Genomic DNA, 16,524 nt, shown 5'->3' with positions numbered 1-16,524 from the left:
GGATCCGTGGTATAGTGGATACACACTTAATTGTCAATCAAGGGGTCGCAGGTTCGATTCCCGCCGCAACACTACAAATATACTATTCGTCTTCCGGGAGGGACGCTAAATGGGGGTCCCGTGTGACAGTGTTATACACTGGAGCAAGTTTAAGAACAAGGGTACAATGTAGCTGTAACAAGAGTTGCATTATGTCTGTGCACTATGCTCCACAAACCTAAATTGACTAACCATAATATTTTCGGAGCACTTGCCAATCGGGCCATACCCGACGGCGAGTATAAATAAGCTTTTACCCCTCTCCACGCCCCCACAACCTTGTTACTTTTAATATTTATTTTACCTTGTGCACACCAAAAGTAAATTTAACACTCGAGGCTTCACTACTCTTGAAATTATGTTTTTGCTGCTCAATATTTTACGATCTTTTACTGAAACAACCTAGTATTCTCTTTAAAGGCGAAAAATTAAACCCGCAATAACTTAAACTGTGTAATGGCATCGCCTGGACGTAAAACTCAGCATCTGTTTGCCCTTCTCATTTCATTAAGTAAAGTTACTTACTGCTTGCTCAGTTCATTTTAGAAATATTTAAAAATGAAATTGGCTACAATATTTTTATATATTCTAGACGTACCTGTTTTGCCGAAGTACACAACACACAACGCCAGAAGTACATCTGTAAAATGGTGTATTATAAAATAAGCGTAAAATATACTCGTCCGAAAAATCCTTTGTTCAAAAGTAATACATTATTTTTAGTTATTGATATAAACCGATTTTATTTAATTTCACAAGTTTATGATTATATTTTTAACTGGAAACCTAAAAGCACACCTAAAAGTAATATCTAAATACCTATTTTTACGGCAAAACAAGTTTCCATTTTGTTTAAGTATGTAAAAATCTCTTAAACAGTGAAGATGGAATTTTCTTTCAGAACAATTTGCCAATGTCCATGGCAGTGAACGAACGAGTCTGAAAGGTCACTGAGCGGTTAAAAGATTGTAGAAATCATTTAAAGTTCTATAATGGTCGAAGTCTGTTCTCTGATTGACCATCGCGAATGTACATGTGGTGCGACGGTATTCATGGTAGGGCCAAAAACCCAAAAACATTTGGTTCGGGTTACCCTACCATACCTACGATGTAAGCGCCGTACCGTTTGTTTATATTTAGTTACTCATTTTTCAGTTTTTGTTTTACTTTGTTTAAAACATTTAAAGCTTTATAAAGAAAACTACTTTAACACAATTCGTCATTGATGACAAGAACGTTCTTATAAAAAAAACCTACTTACCCGACCTATTTTGGCAAAGGATGTTACCCGAACCATACCATTTGTTTGGCCTAGAGTACAGCGGAAGTGATAAGTCACCACAAATGCATCTTGTTTGATATATATCATTTTTATTATTTTAACGTATTTTGGCATTCAACACACAACAAAATGTGAAATCAGTTCTGTCAGATTTGAATGAAACTGCTCAATATACTCAAAATACTAAAAGACCAAAATGTAAATATTTTGTTCTTGCAAAATCACGATGCAATGAAGTTTTTACTGCTATGTTCTTGTAGAGCAAATTATTCTGACTAAAGTATATGCGAAACTTCTCGGCTATTTCCGTATTGGTTCGAGAACGGATCTCGAATGTTATACCAAGCTATGTAATGCTTTTCAACTGTTTCAAAATGTAAATGAAATTCATCGGCTATTTCCGTATTGGTTCGGGAACGGATATCAAAAGTTATACAAGGCTATGAAATGCCTTCAACTTATTCAAAGTGAAAGTGAATCTCCTCGGCTATTTCCGTATTGGTCCGGAAACTGACCTCGTAACTGATACCAAGCTATGTAATGCTTTCATGGGATTCAAAAGAAAGCTAAACTCAATGGCTATTTCCGTATTAGTTCGGAAACTGACCTCGTAATTGATACCAAGCAATGTGATGTTTTTCACCTTATTCAGAGTGTAAGCTAAACTTCTCGGCAATTTCCGTATTGGTTCGAAAACTGACCTAGTAACTGATATCAAGCAATGTGATGCTTTCAACTGATTCAAAGTGTGAGCTAAATTCATCGGTCATTTCTGAATTGGAGTCGGAAACGGACGTCGGAAGTGATACCAAGCTATAACTATGTAATAACTTCAACTGATTCAAAGTATAAGCGAAACTCATCGGCTATTTTCGTATTGGTTTTGAAACGTATTTACCTCACAACTAAGTAAAGACCTTCAACATTCAGATATATACTTGAAATTGATGTTAAACAACATTTCTTTCATTATTATGTTCACTTAAAAGGCTTAAACACTGATACATCCTTAGATCATTCGCTGTGTTTGATATCGTAACTGATGATCTACTTTTAATGTGCTTTATTTCATGTATCAATTGTTCCGTATTTATGTATTGTATAATTGTATTGTATTCATGCACATGTAAAAATGATCATATCCGGACATTTGTATGATACGCTGCGAGATGGGCAAGTTTTCTTATGTTGTTTATTACTACTGGCCCAACCCAAATGTATATCAAGGCAATCAATGCAATAATTACCATCTTGTGCATATACAATAGAATATTATTTAACTATCTACTTTCAATATTGCGTCCTACATATTTGAGGTAATAAAACACGAAATATATTTCCTATATATTCTACAGTGAAATGACCGATTTGCACGCGTAATAATTCTGGCTTCTTATATTTCACAACCACTTAAAACACATACGGGAAGGAAGTTCCACTTGAGGACTTAACAGTTAACGACATTTAAAAAAATGCTACCTTTTTTAAATATTGGTTGAACGTAACCACTATGTTTTCAATTCCGTTACGCAATCCCGCGTAGGAATACAACCATTGTGGTGAAAATGTAAGCAATATAAAAATAGATCAAGTAGATCCAGCATGTTCAGCAAGTTTTTCTTAAATCACAAACTATTTAGCTTCAAAACATACAAGATAGAAAGTAGCCAATTGTCTTATTTGGTATATCCCTGCTTTGATTCACGGTCATGTGTTCATAAAAACTGTAAACACATGTAACACTGAGTTAAAAATAGCCGACTTAATCCGATTGATTCTCATGGCTAAAATGGCCGACAGATGTAAATGAGTTGCGTCGCATGTCCTAGCATTCCCAAGCTGTTGCACAAGCATCGGTTTTGATAACAAAGTGGGCAAATCAATTGATTTAACTACATGTTGTATACGTGTACAAGTAATTATTGGCCAACATTTTATAGCTGCCGTAGAAATCAAATATTGTTATTGGCGTGTATTTTCAGACATTTTAACATTTGTTATATTGGTTGTTTTTTGTTTGTTTGTTTTTTAAAAGGAAAAACACTATTAGTGGTTGAGTTTTAATTTCATGAAACAAAACTTGCTGCTTAATTAACCACTGAAATATAAAAATGAGAATTTTAATTTTAAGAATAATTTCAATTATTTGCTTAGCACACGTGACTTTAGCAGAAAAGGGAGCATTTACTACTTACGTGAACTTGGAAAAACTTTACGCGATTGAGGATGAATTATTGACTCTTTCATCGGTGATTTTAAGCCAAGAACGTGTTTTGCATGGCGAAGATGATGTGCATGGAATTTTCAACATATCAGGGTAAGATCTTAAAGATGCACTCTGATTCCCAAATAAGATTTACTACAATTAATACAATTGATAAAGTATACTTAAAAGGATGAATAAATGTCGAAAACAATGGTTCTTAAGAAGGATACCGAGTAAAATTTGAAAGAAAGGTGCAGATAAGACGATATTTCTACCTTATGAGAAGATAGTTGATCACAGCAAAAATATTTATTTTCTCACCAATCATTTAATATTTCTGTGTTTTCAGCTATTAAATACACGGCTGCAATCTTGTTATCAGTAGTTAGTATTTTCCATAAATGCATTATTTAGTAAGTTGTTAAAGGTGAATCACTCAAAATTAATGTTTGTTATACATGTGTATGTATTGTTTTTGAATAAGAGTGCCACTTTAAATAGTGAGCATAAAGGGTCAAAATATAGGTTGATGTAAACACTATTTTTTAAAATTTAGTGCATTATTTTGTTTAATTCATTTAACTTGATCGATATGTACAGATAAATTTATATCAGCAATATATGGCGCCACTTAACTGGCAAATTTGTAGCTACGTAGCTATTAATAAAAAACACATTAATAAAGGCTTTTATTTTTTATCTATTCACAAATCATATGTTTGTTTTGCTTTAATCATTACTGTCAAACAAGTTAAACAAAATAATACATGAATATTTAAAACAAAAATGCATCGACGTATTAGCTTTGCCATTTTACAGATATCGTTTTTACTGTAATATTCACTATACATAAGATATTACGAGTGACGGGGTTAGTAGGTGACCCGATATGGGATATACGGGGCAAAGGAAACCTGGTTTCCTGCGCCCCGTATATCCCATATCGGGTCGACTATTAACCCCGTAACGTATATATCACGTCGACAACCAGTTTACATGCTGAAAAAGTATTTTGGTACGATATAAATTTGGTGAAGCAATATGGAAAAATATGGGGTCACCACGTGACCAGTCCTAGACCAATAGCGTTGCGTCATTTATGTTGGACGTGTGATATACATACTTCTTCAAGTGTTTTTTTTTGTATTCTATTCAAAGCTGATTGTATCCACGTTTCATGTCCACGCTCGTAATTTTAGCGATTATTTTACCATTTATATTATACTTCTATCATATATGAAAGTGTCTATATTTGTTCCAGTACCCTAGATACAGTAAAAGACATCCACAGGAGCATAGTTAGTGCCAACAACGTGACGTCATATATTGTCAACCCAATCAATATATTCCACCTAGTTAAAAGGTTGTCACGTGACTGGAATAAAGTGATAGCTGTACTAGAAGACAGCAAGTCATGTGCGAAAGGTAACTAATGTTGTTGCACAAATAGTTTTTCATAATCATTTAATGATCTTCATGTCCGTTACAATACTTTTCCACATACTGCAACAATATTGAATTATTGACATACAGTTATACCCGATACAACGATACTATTATTCCACACGCCAGTAAGAAACCACACGAGGCAAATAATCGAAGATTAACCTTTTAATTACTGTCACAACTTTAGTAAACAAGCATGGCAAAATACAAAACAAGGGAAGGAACAAGTGTTTACTTCATATTATTATCTACGATGTAAGGGAGGTAATTATGTAATGGCGGCACCTGTTTGCTGTGATACAAAATATATTTCCGCACTTATAGCATGTACAAATGCTTGACACGTATAAGAGCATTTTATATGATTAGACGATTTACTTGTGTGTAAGACTTCACAAACGTCAGTTAAAGCTGCACTATCACAGATTGATCGTTTTGACAACTTTAAAAAAAAAATATCTTGGAACGAGCTAATTTTTGCTTTATGTTAAAGTTCAAAAGTTGATGCTTTATGCATTTTTACATTAATTTTCGAACGAAAGTACTCAGTTCTGCGATCTGATCTTTTGTCAGCAATCTTTTATCATTGGTTTGCACATATTTACAAAAAAATATTAAAAAATTGCCCTTTCCAAGACAAGAAATAAAACGTTGCAAAAACGATATATCTATGAGAGTGCAGATTTAAGTTCTGTTCTGTTTACAAACTGTTTGCAATATATTATTTACCTGCCTGGTGTGTTTCCTGTTCAAAAAGGTATCAGTATATAAAATTACTTTACATAAAGCAGGTAACTTGAGCTTGAACTTGTGATAATCCTTGTTTAAAATATTGGTATTCAAACACTTATAATGGAAAGATATGATACGGCTTTTGATATTTTTAAATGTAGATTTTAGTTTGCTATTTGGTTGAACCTATCTTGTACATAAAAGGCCTGCCACAGTACACGTGGGTGGGGGAGGAAAAAAAGGTTTCAAAAGTTTATAATTTATTTATTTGTGAGGATCAATCTTTTTATTTTTCAATGGTATTTGTATACAATAATACTTTTCAGCGAGATATATTTCTTTGTGCTGCTGTAGTGATACTATGTGCCTTCCAAAGTACAAAAGTGTTTGAGGAAGGCAAAAACAAAATATTTCAAAAGTTTCATTATTTTTAGAGTCAATCTTTTTCAGGAGTAAAACATACATCATGTGCGACACGTTTTGCATTAATAAGGAGTTTACTAACTTTCACGAAAAAAGATTATATCAGATTTTGGATACAAAAGAATTTGCTTTTCTTCGGGAAAGTCTTTTGACAATAGAAGTATTTGTTGTTGTGTCAAAATGTTCCATTCAAATGTGAAAGATATTCAATAAAGTATTGAAAAAAGGGGATTAAATTCATTTCTTGGATACAAAAATGCAAATATCTTTCTTAAAATAGCTAGAATCACCACTAAGCCGCAAGATATTGTTCAAAATGGGTAATTTTGACTATTTTCACACAAAAACATATTCATTTTGTATGAGGACATTTCTGAAAAAAAAAATGCAAAAGCTTTTTGATTTAAACTCTGATAAAAACCTCTTTCGTAAAATTTGCTCATCTCCTTATTTCACCCACACATGTTGCAATGGATTAGTATTATGCTTCCCAAGTATTAACATTTAAACTAAATAAAATGGGTTTTTTAAACAATTAATGTTTTGGTCCTTCAAACGACCTTTGCAATATGGAAGGCTCTTAAATAGATCTTACCGCTATTTTGAATATTTTTTTCAGTTATGCGAGTAAAAGTAGACAATATGGCAGACAATATGCCAACAGGATCACACTTAAAACTAGTTACAGAGGCTATACTTCGGATGCAAGCACTGTATGACTTGTCTGCTTATGACGTCATTTCCGGAAATGTTAGCAATGATACGTCATTATCTCCACTATCTTTGGATGACGCCTTTGATGTTGCGCGCGTTGCTTATGAGACGAAGCAGTATGTCCTTGCGGTTGATTGGCTCAATTTCGTCACGAGCAATTTCGACCCAGATATGGCTTCGTTTAGTATCACAAATGCATTAAATTTGTTGTCATCGTCTAATCTAAAGGTAAGCCATTGCTATGCAAAAGGTATTTAATCTATATTAAACCATTTTACCTTGATCGAATCATGAGCCAATGTTCTGGGAAGAAACAGGTACTAGGTTACATTTGTGGAGGACAAGAAAATGTGACCCTGGTTTGGCCCGAACTATCAACCTCTTGTGTGAGGTAAGATATGCAACCTTTAAGCCGGTCATCACATTTTAGTGTGGTATTGTGTATATTTCTCCGAATTTCATTACGACATAGATCTCATCATATCAACATCATCATTATCATCATCATTATCATCATCATTATTATTATCATCATCATCATCATCATCATCATCATCATCATCTTCTTCCCCTGTCTTATTATCATAATTATTCATAATTGCCTTATTTTCAGCTAAGCAGACCGAAGGAAGCTCTTCGTACCATCGAGTCTATTCTACAGTTGGGTACGTTCACGTTTGGTTTTGACAGTATTTATTTTGTAACATCTAAAATATGTATACAAATCTATACAACAGACATATTCAAGAAAACCATTCGGGAGAAAGCCAACGGCTTATATGACACCATTTTTACCTTAAATGTTCGGGTTAACTATTTTATTTCATTTGAATTTGTTAGTTTATTGGGTCCTTTCCACGGGTAAAGTTTCTACGTTCCAAGAAATGCACACCATTTTAAATTGCGTTTCTTTCTTAAACTGTGTCATAAGTCTTCTAAGTTTTTTTTCAAATCCTCATTTAAATCTTGCTCTAAATGATATCCTTTCATTTCTCATCATTTACAAAAAAAATAGTCTTATCTTGAAATTATTGGCCTATGTAAATTATAACGCAATCCATTAGCTACAGATTCAATTCCTTAAGCATTCACGTGACACTGAGGGGATGATTGATGACATTGAACACTCGGCTTATTTTAGCATGCACTTTTAATGCTCTGTTTACAAAATGATGTTCATCTTCCAGATCCTAATAACAATAATGCCAAACGAAATAAGGAGTACATTTTGATTAAGATAAACGAGGGAATGAAGGAAACCAAGATTAATACACCGATTTTGCGCACAAAGAAAGACCGCCTACTACAGAAATTTTGTCGTGTGAAAAATGAGGTTTGTTGTTTTCTGCTTTTCTCGAAATTGCTAATTAATTTATTTCTGAATTGGAATGGATATGCCTTTCATATGTATCGAAGTTGCGCAAGTAATTGCGTTTCGTCGTCATCCATTAAAATATATTCTTAGGAATTACCATGATTATAGTTTGCTTTTCGTATAATTATTAATGATTATGATGGCATGTTAACTCGTCAGCGTTTAAATATTGTTTTAAAAAGTACACATATATTTTAACATTATATATTATATGAATATACTGAGTAATTAAACATCAAACCAATGTCAATCGACTGTACCAGCAAATACAAATGTTGTTTCTTGCTCATTATTTTGTAGAATCTAGCAAAAGGCAAGGGTTTCTGTACATATACAAGAAGTCGAAACTTGAAGGAGTATTTTGCACGTCCTTCAATAAAAACCGAGGTGCTGAGTCTACGCCCGCTGGTAGTATTGTATCACGACTTGACCAACACCAGTCAGCAAAAGGCGGTTGCTCATTTGGGATATGAAAAGGTTTGAAAATGAACGTCGTACAGTATGCTTCGTTGATATAAATTGTTAAATTATCAGTAATCATGAATGCACAGCTTCATGCAGCATTATACATATGGAAACTCTAAAACAGTATCAAAATATCAGACATTTATTCCACTCGTTTCCAAATTATACATTTCACTTCCCTTTGTTTTAGATGAGAGATTTGCTTTACAAAGATCACTACACTTATCCAAACGGAATAGATGGGTATGTCATGTTTTGGTAGCATTTAGCATGTTCTACAATTAACTATACTAAATGCTTTGACATTGGACATACTATTTAATGCAGGATTAAGGGTCTAGTTCACAGATTTACCGTTGGCAATATACACACCGACCAAGTAGCAACTGAAAATATTCCTTGAATGTCCTAAAATCATAAGGTTTTTAAGAGCGTTACTAAAACTTGTTGGTAGAACATTTTCAGTCACATTGGTAGATAATAGTCAACAATAAAACTCGTTGTTTCATCATTTCTTAGCATGCATCTCGTTAACATTTCATTTTTGTTTTTGTTTTACATGCCTGGCCTTACGAAGCATGGGCGACTCTCTTAAAACAAAATCTAAAACTATAAGTTTACCTCAGTTTCATAGTTGATGACTGGACGTACTGGCAGTGGATACCCAAACTGCGAGAGACGCTTAACAATATTGATCTCTCCTTCAACAGACCAGCATTCTCACATTTCATGGTAAGTATTATCACACTTCATGGTAAGCCTGCATACTGATACTTAAACATACAATTGATAACTTGTTTAAAAGTAATGAGATAGAGGGCTGAATTATGTGGCCAAGATGAAAATAACTTAAATCCACCGTAAAATTGACGGCCACTTTTGGTTGGCAAACTTCATGGTTCTCCGAAAACCTTTGGCTGGGGTCTTGTACACACTAACTAGTTGTTGTTTATTCTGCTTTAATCAGGTTATTTTACTTTTCTGTTTGTATGTATTAATGAATATATGTTTTGATGACATATTCGTGCTTTAGATAATATTCATAATTTTTCTCTCCATTTTCTTTCTGACAATATTGTCTAGGATATTTCTATACGAAACCTCTCATATTCTGTTTCTCTCCTGATGTCAACAACACGATTGACATAACCAATGATGGATATTGTTTTAGTATGAACATATGTTTGTTCAGAGGCTTTGTATTATCTTCACACTGTCAAAAGCCATAAACATCAAATGAGTCCATGTTTTGACAAATCTTTGTCCGTTAGCAATTTATTGCATGAATCCTATTAAAAATATAGCATATTTATAAGATTGTACGCACTATGAAAAAGCATTATTAATTTTATAAAATCCGGAAAAGAATACATACATTTATTGCACTTATTTAAACAGACACACATACATTATTCTCTGTTTATGGCAAAACACAAAAAGAAACAAGAATGTTATCTATGTGTTCTGTTTTTGCAGCTGCTTGGAGAGGTTTATGCATAAATTAAAAAAACCCCAGAAGAATGTTGTCAATGTGTTCTGTTTTTGCAGGTCAAGAATATTGGCTTGGAAGGGTATGAGACCACACCTTTGGTAGGTATTTGTTTAGCATTACAAACTTGAGTTCTGATCATGGGATAATTTAATTATGTTCAAAAGGTAGTTCAGTAGTAATTGAACATGATGATTCCCCCCATCTTGGAGACAGAATCATCGCCATTCATACATGTTCGCTATACTTTGTGAAGTACATTTGACTTGCAAAATGTTTCTGTTTAACAGTTTGTCTGTCGCAAAGCCCATACTTTAAATATTTGATACCAAATTGGTTCTTGCAAAAGGGAGGTAATTATTGTGATTTGATTATGTGGTTAAAATATTAATAAAAATCATCCCCGTGATATCTTATTATGCTGTTGTTTTGTTTTCCAAATAGGATCAATCTGAAAGGCATCTGCTGGGAACGTTTGTTGTTTTTGTAAGTACATACAACTATCTGGTATACTTGCTCGGAGCGTGCGAGCTTGAGTGGTTGAGAGTCTGAATTACAAACAGTGTTTATACTACTAAAATTACGTTTATACCATTGAAAATTGTATTTCATTACAAGTGTTAAAAAAAACTCACTCAAAATTTCTTTTATATACAAGATTAATTTAGACTGTAGTTGATGAATATATTTAATAAAATAGTTAATACCAGCTCGGTTGTAATGTATAACAAACCGTTTTGCTGACCTTAATGTCAAATGAAATTCAAAATGGAATAATTTTCCACATATATTTAAATACAGACAAAATCCTGAACATCTACGAGGTAAACATTGCAACAAGTTCATACTTCATACACATATGTCTTTAAACATATTGAAATCCATTTTATTGAGTCACTTCATTTCACAATTCTATTGGATATAAAACAGTTTATACCGCCAAGAGATCTTTTCTTGTGACTTGATACTCATTAGTTCAACGATTTAAAGCACGCCATTTTTGAGATCTGATAATGTTGTCATTAGTCTTTTCTTTATTGAATTCGTGACAAGGAAAGAATGCCTAACCGTACTTGAAGATGGATATGGAGGAAATGCGACGAAACACAATAATTGGCCAGAATTATGTTCACTTTAAGGCGTCTGCGTATATAATTGAGATCGTTTATGATTTGGAGGGTTTTTGTCAGAACAATGCTTCTTTGAAACAAATAGTATATAATTCACTTTATTGGATAACGATGCTAAAGTATAAAGTCTTGTCTTCGTGTACAGCCAAGACTGTAAAACCTACTCATTGGATTTTAGTTCACATATTTATCATGACATATGGAATGCGAAATTAAATATTTACCAAAACCTAAACACTATCCTAATTATTAATAGGGTAAAGTAAATTCTTGTTTAACTCTTACAAAAATGCTGATATATTAACATATATTGAGCTAGTTTTTTTACAATTTTAAGTTCCTCTTGGCTACAAGTCGTTAATCCCGACAAGAGTTTTTTCCTAGTGACTCAATATCAATTGGCTACATTATATGGAGCACGACATTTGTGAGATCTGATAATGCTGTCTTTAATCTTTTCTTCATAGAATTCTTACACGGAAAGAATGATAACAGATATATATAGGATTTGTAACGGTAACACAATAATTGGTCAGAATGATGTTAGATTTGTAGCAGGCTTGGCACACTGGTAGCCAATATTACCCAAGTTATTTTCCAGTATTCCCCTTCGTAGGAAAATCAGATGGAACAATGTAAGGATTGATTGGTTATGTCCAAATATGTATTGGGAGATAAAGGATCAACTCCTTTCTTTGGCTCGCGTCTGTCTACTTTCATATTGGTATTTATTATTTGGGTCTTTGTGCGTATTGGATGTTAAAGGTAGTTTACATATTCAGGCTGTATTATGATGCCTTAATAATGTTACGTTTTCCCTAGTTGTGAATGCTCTGTTTGAATCAAGACGGATATATCGATACAGAGGATGCATATAATATCTGCTTTCAATGGGTCAGTTTACCAGGATATAGATCCGATTTCAAACTATTGAAGCAAACTTCAATTGCAATCAATGGTGTTTTGCTTTATCTTGATCCTGTTGTCCTAGATACTCGAAATAATTTCTAACTTTAAAACATCTGCTTGAATATGACATTACTTATGTGTAAACGTCTGCTGAAAAGATAGTATTAATGACGTTGATACATCTTGTTAAAAGGTATTATGACTTCAGTTCAAACATCTCCTCAAAGTATAGTATAACATAAGTTGATACACCATTTTTAAAATATAATGTTGCTTACATACAACGGAATAAATGGATTAAAATATAGTAGAAATGTGTTTACAGCTTTGTTTCAACTGCTATCTATTTGTGAATGATGATTATGGGCGTATCCCATCAGAATGATGGAAAGCAAAACTATGGCCGATTTTCGCCAGACAACAGCACTACAGTGTTACGGAAATATTGACACTTGTTTAACAAGAAAGCCTTGGTTGAAAAATGGATTGAATGAAGTAGACAATGAAACTATGTGTTGGTGCATTCGTCATAGATCGATCATCGTAAATTCATTGGCTCACAAATTTGAAAAAAACTCGATTGTCATTGGCCCACAAAAATGCAGACAACAATAAAAAGTGTAAACAACCAGAAATTATTTTATTATTATTTCCATATCCTACTAGGTTATACATAATGTCCAATAATGTCTATTTAACCCACTGTATTCTTCAGCTGTCGGAACCGTCAAGTGGTGGAGGAAATATTGTCTTCCCTTTTCTCAATGTCACAGTGCTTCCACAGAAGGTAATGATAATTAATTTATATTTTGTCAAATTGAAGCAAAATTTGAAGGTTTTTTTATCAAATCAAACTTAACGATATCAGTTAACAGTTTAACAACCGTGGTCGCAGATCAAAGTTTACAACAACTACTCGATTTCTTATGTAGAATATAGCTTAACATTAGGAATACGTAATATCCTCAATACTCATAGAAGCGAAATCGAACGCAGGAGATATTTCGCACAGAAATACTGCACTGTTGACAATATCTCCTAGGTACAAATTTTCTCTAGATGATCTCTTGTTCTATACAATACATAAATAAAACAATAAACATGATATCTCACATGCATTCCTTAACACGGAACAAATAGATTCCGAAAAAAGTTTGGTATAGGACTAATTAATAATTTTTTGGGTATTATATCATTCAAATTGGTTTATATTTATTCTGTCGATATATTACATATGATTTACCCGTATCCATTTAGTGTTATTGCAGCCTAACATATCTTTTGACGTTTTCAACAGATTAAATGAGATATTGGATGGATCATAAACTACTTTTCTTAAGCTTTATTTTCGCTGATAGGTTTCTACCTAATCATTTCATCATTTTAACGACACTGGTGACGTAAATGCCGTGCCAATTTTTTTCAGGGTTCTGTCTTATTCTTTGAGAGGAAGGCCCATCAACAGATGACAGTTTGTCCAGTCCTGGCTGATACCGAATGGGGTAAAAAGAATTATTGTAATATAATAGAAAAAGGTGAACGTGCACAATAAATAACGAGTAAACTGAGCCGCAAGTCTCACTTAAAGATGCAGTCTTACTCCCAAATAAGTTATACCGCAATTACTTTTTTTAATTTACAAAAAAAAGATGAATAAATATCGAAAACAATGGTTATTATGAAGGATACCGTGTTGAATTTGGAAGGAAGGTGCAGGAAACACGTACTTCTATCTACTAAGACGATAGTTGATCACAGTTAATCTTTTAGCATTCACCAGTCATTTAATATTTTTGTGTATTCAGCTATTAAATACACGGTTACCATCTTGTTATCAATAATTATTATTTTGCATAAATGCATTATTGAGCAAGTTTGAAGGTTTATCACTCAAAATTTATGTTTTGTTATCAATGAGTATGTATTGATTTTAAACAAGAGTATCACTTATAAAGAATACTTCCTGATAACATGGCGCAATTTTCAGATGATATTTTACTCTTCTGGAAGAAGTTAAAAATGTATGCTCTTTCATTGGCATTTTTTCTATTGAGAGTTTATAAAACATTATAGAAATATAATGTGCACCAATCAGGTAACATATTATTAAGTCACAGACTTCCCCAGAGTCATTCGGTGTTGAAGAAAACATCTGTTTCGGAAAATTTCTAACTCAATAGAATGGTATGACGAACGAATATGTCAAGAACAAACATTAAATAGGAATGACGTATTTAGGGACGTAGACACATATAATTGTATGACAGCTAGAAGGTTCCATAAACGAATGGAATGATACAAGTGAATATTTGTTGAATGCATTTATATTACCACTGGTTCTCGTTTCATACGTTGCCGCTAGTAGTATCAACCATACGTTGCCTAGACATATATGTTCATTCTTACTAGTGCTATTACATCATGTATCGATATAAACTACCCTCAATCAAAAACTGTCTGTGCATTATTCTTCAAATTCATACTCTTGATAGTATATGTTTTTAATATGAAGTTCATTTATTGTAAGTACAATTTCATGATGAAATAGATTAAAATTGCGAGGTATATTTACATCCAACACAAGTTTGTTTAATTCGTTCACTCAGAAATGTTTCTAGCACGATGCAGCACAAATGTCACTTTCAAACAGCTATCCGTTGTGAAAACAGCAAATTAATTTTAAACAAAACGTTCATTTCAAAACGGGCTGATATAAAGTTACGTTCTTCCTTGTACAGTACAGAGGTAGGTGTCATCACAATAGAAGTTTATATTCTTTCTATGTTTATAAAAGTCTATGTTACACTTAAACCTAGCGCACTATTTCATTCGCGGAAAGGAAGAAATCATTTCACAAAATTGTTGTGTTTACAATGCAAATATAAGGATTGGGATTCATTACGGGAGCATTCGTGCGATCTTGAATTTATTTTTACTAAAAACATTTTGTTTACATGTAAAAGTGAAGTCCATTAAAAGCAACCGAACATTTTCTTATAAAATGAAGTTATGTGTTTTTCAGTGGGAATTTACCATCTACAAGACCAGATGTACACTGACGTTTGTTATGCTGATGTCATGAAAAGGCCAAAGCGTTCTTAGAAAGGGGTGTTCAATGTTGAAGACTGTACAAGTCGGGTTGTTTTGTTTATTCTAAAATGTTCTGCAGTAAAATAAGTGTGAATGTGTAGTACGTATGTATTAACATAATTGTATTAATGGTAGCTCTATTGTATGTGTGTAACTGTATATTGATTGATTTTAAATTAGTGTCTGATTAAAGTTATTGTTTAATACGGAAATGTATTCAATGTCTATATACAATTGTTCATACATGCATTTATAAGTGTGTCTGTATTTAGGGATGTGCTTATGTAAATGCGATTTAAGGAACATTATCATATCCTTTTGTGCCATTATGGTATATTTGCAAAATATTTGGTTGAACAAAACAAATTAAAAGAACAAAAATCAAGATAGGTTTCTACAACCCAAGCAATAACAAAAGTCGACAGAATGTTTTACAATTTTTACAGACTCTTTTACAACATTCATTTTGATGTTTTCCATGCGTATATAGAGAATACTAGGTTAGTGCCGTGGATGGAGGAAGTTTATCTGGCAAGGCGGAGGAATTTATCGGGTTCGCCTTCGGCTCACCCGATAAAATCCGCAGCCGAGCCAGATAAACTTTCTCCATCCACGGCACTAACCTAGTATTCTATTTATCCTGTTACTTTGTTTAATTAAACACTATAAAACCTTAAAATTAATAAGAATCTTTAAAAGTAAGGGGGACAACTGTTTTTCCCTGTTGACGTCATCACACTCGGTATCCATGTTTAAATCGCCCCCAATATAGTTCTCAAAACTGTTCAACTTTTTTAGTACGTTTATATTCAAAGTCATTGCATTTTAATACGTCAATATCAATTCAAAACATAAAAATACTTTTAAACGTGCATAAGCATGGATCAGTCTCCAAACATTATCTGATGATGTAACAATTATTCCGCAAGTCACAGAGTACAGTACACAGGTCAAAAAGATCACGAGTGTTTACAAACAATCGCAACATATGAAATGGATTTAAATGATATTGATAGTGTTGAATGATCATAACTGCACAGGCAAAGATATCATTCATTTCTGTTGTAAGTGAGATTTTGTCATTCACCACAGAAATGGAATAAACTATCGACGAGTATCGTTGAATGCTGTTTCACAGTTTCCAGCATTTGCGGGTGGGGTAAGATTTTTACATCACATGAAGATTTCAGGTCGATTGTTCTGCCAGTGTCATTATTTTGCATA

The 16,524-nt window shown here is 33.1% G+C and overlaps 1 protein-coding gene across 1 annotated transcript; it reads left to right on the top strand.

Moving 5' to 3' along the window:
* The first annotated feature begins 3,218 nt into the window (after window positions 1–3,218).
* Window positions 3,219–15,685, top strand: LOC128241527 (prolyl 4-hydroxylase subunit alpha-1-like). Its single transcript, XM_052958497.1, has 13 exons — window positions 3,219–3,638; window positions 4,789–4,952; window positions 6,748–7,070; window positions 7,456–7,507; window positions 8,030–8,175; window positions 8,518–8,694; window positions 8,873–8,925; window positions 9,309–9,414; window positions 10,231–10,272; window positions 10,616–10,657; window positions 12,926–12,997; window positions 13,637–13,712; window positions 15,233–15,685. Exons 1-13 carry the CDS (start codon window positions 3,433–3,435, stop codon window positions 15,310–15,312), a joined length of 1,539 nt encoding a protein of 512 aa, XP_052814457.1. The 5' UTR covers window positions 3,219–3,432; the 3' UTR covers window positions 15,313–15,685.
* Window positions 15,686–16,524: the final 839 nt, after the last annotated feature.

This window comes from Mya arenaria, chromosome 7 (assembly GCF_026914265.1).
Source record: "Mya arenaria isolate MELC-2E11 chromosome 7, ASM2691426v1".
NCBI classification, from domain to species: domain Eukaryota; kingdom Metazoa; phylum Mollusca; class Bivalvia; order Myida; family Myidae; genus Mya; species Mya arenaria.
Note: the sequence above shows the minus strand (reverse complement) of the source record. Positions and strands in the feature narration are given on the sequence as shown.

Coding starts and splice junctions, on each gene's coding strand:
- LOC128241527 (XM_052958497.1), top strand. CDS start 3,433: ATGAGAATTTTAATTTTAAGAATAATTTCAATTATTTGCTTAGCACAC. Junction 10,658..12,925: donor TGGGAACGTTTGTTGTTTTT/GTAAGTACATAC, acceptor TGTATTCTTCAG/CTGTCGGAACCGTCAAGTGG. Junction 13,713..15,232: donor CCTGGCTGATACCGAATGGG/GTAAAAAGAATT, acceptor TGTGTTTTTCAG/TGGGAATTTACCATCTACAA.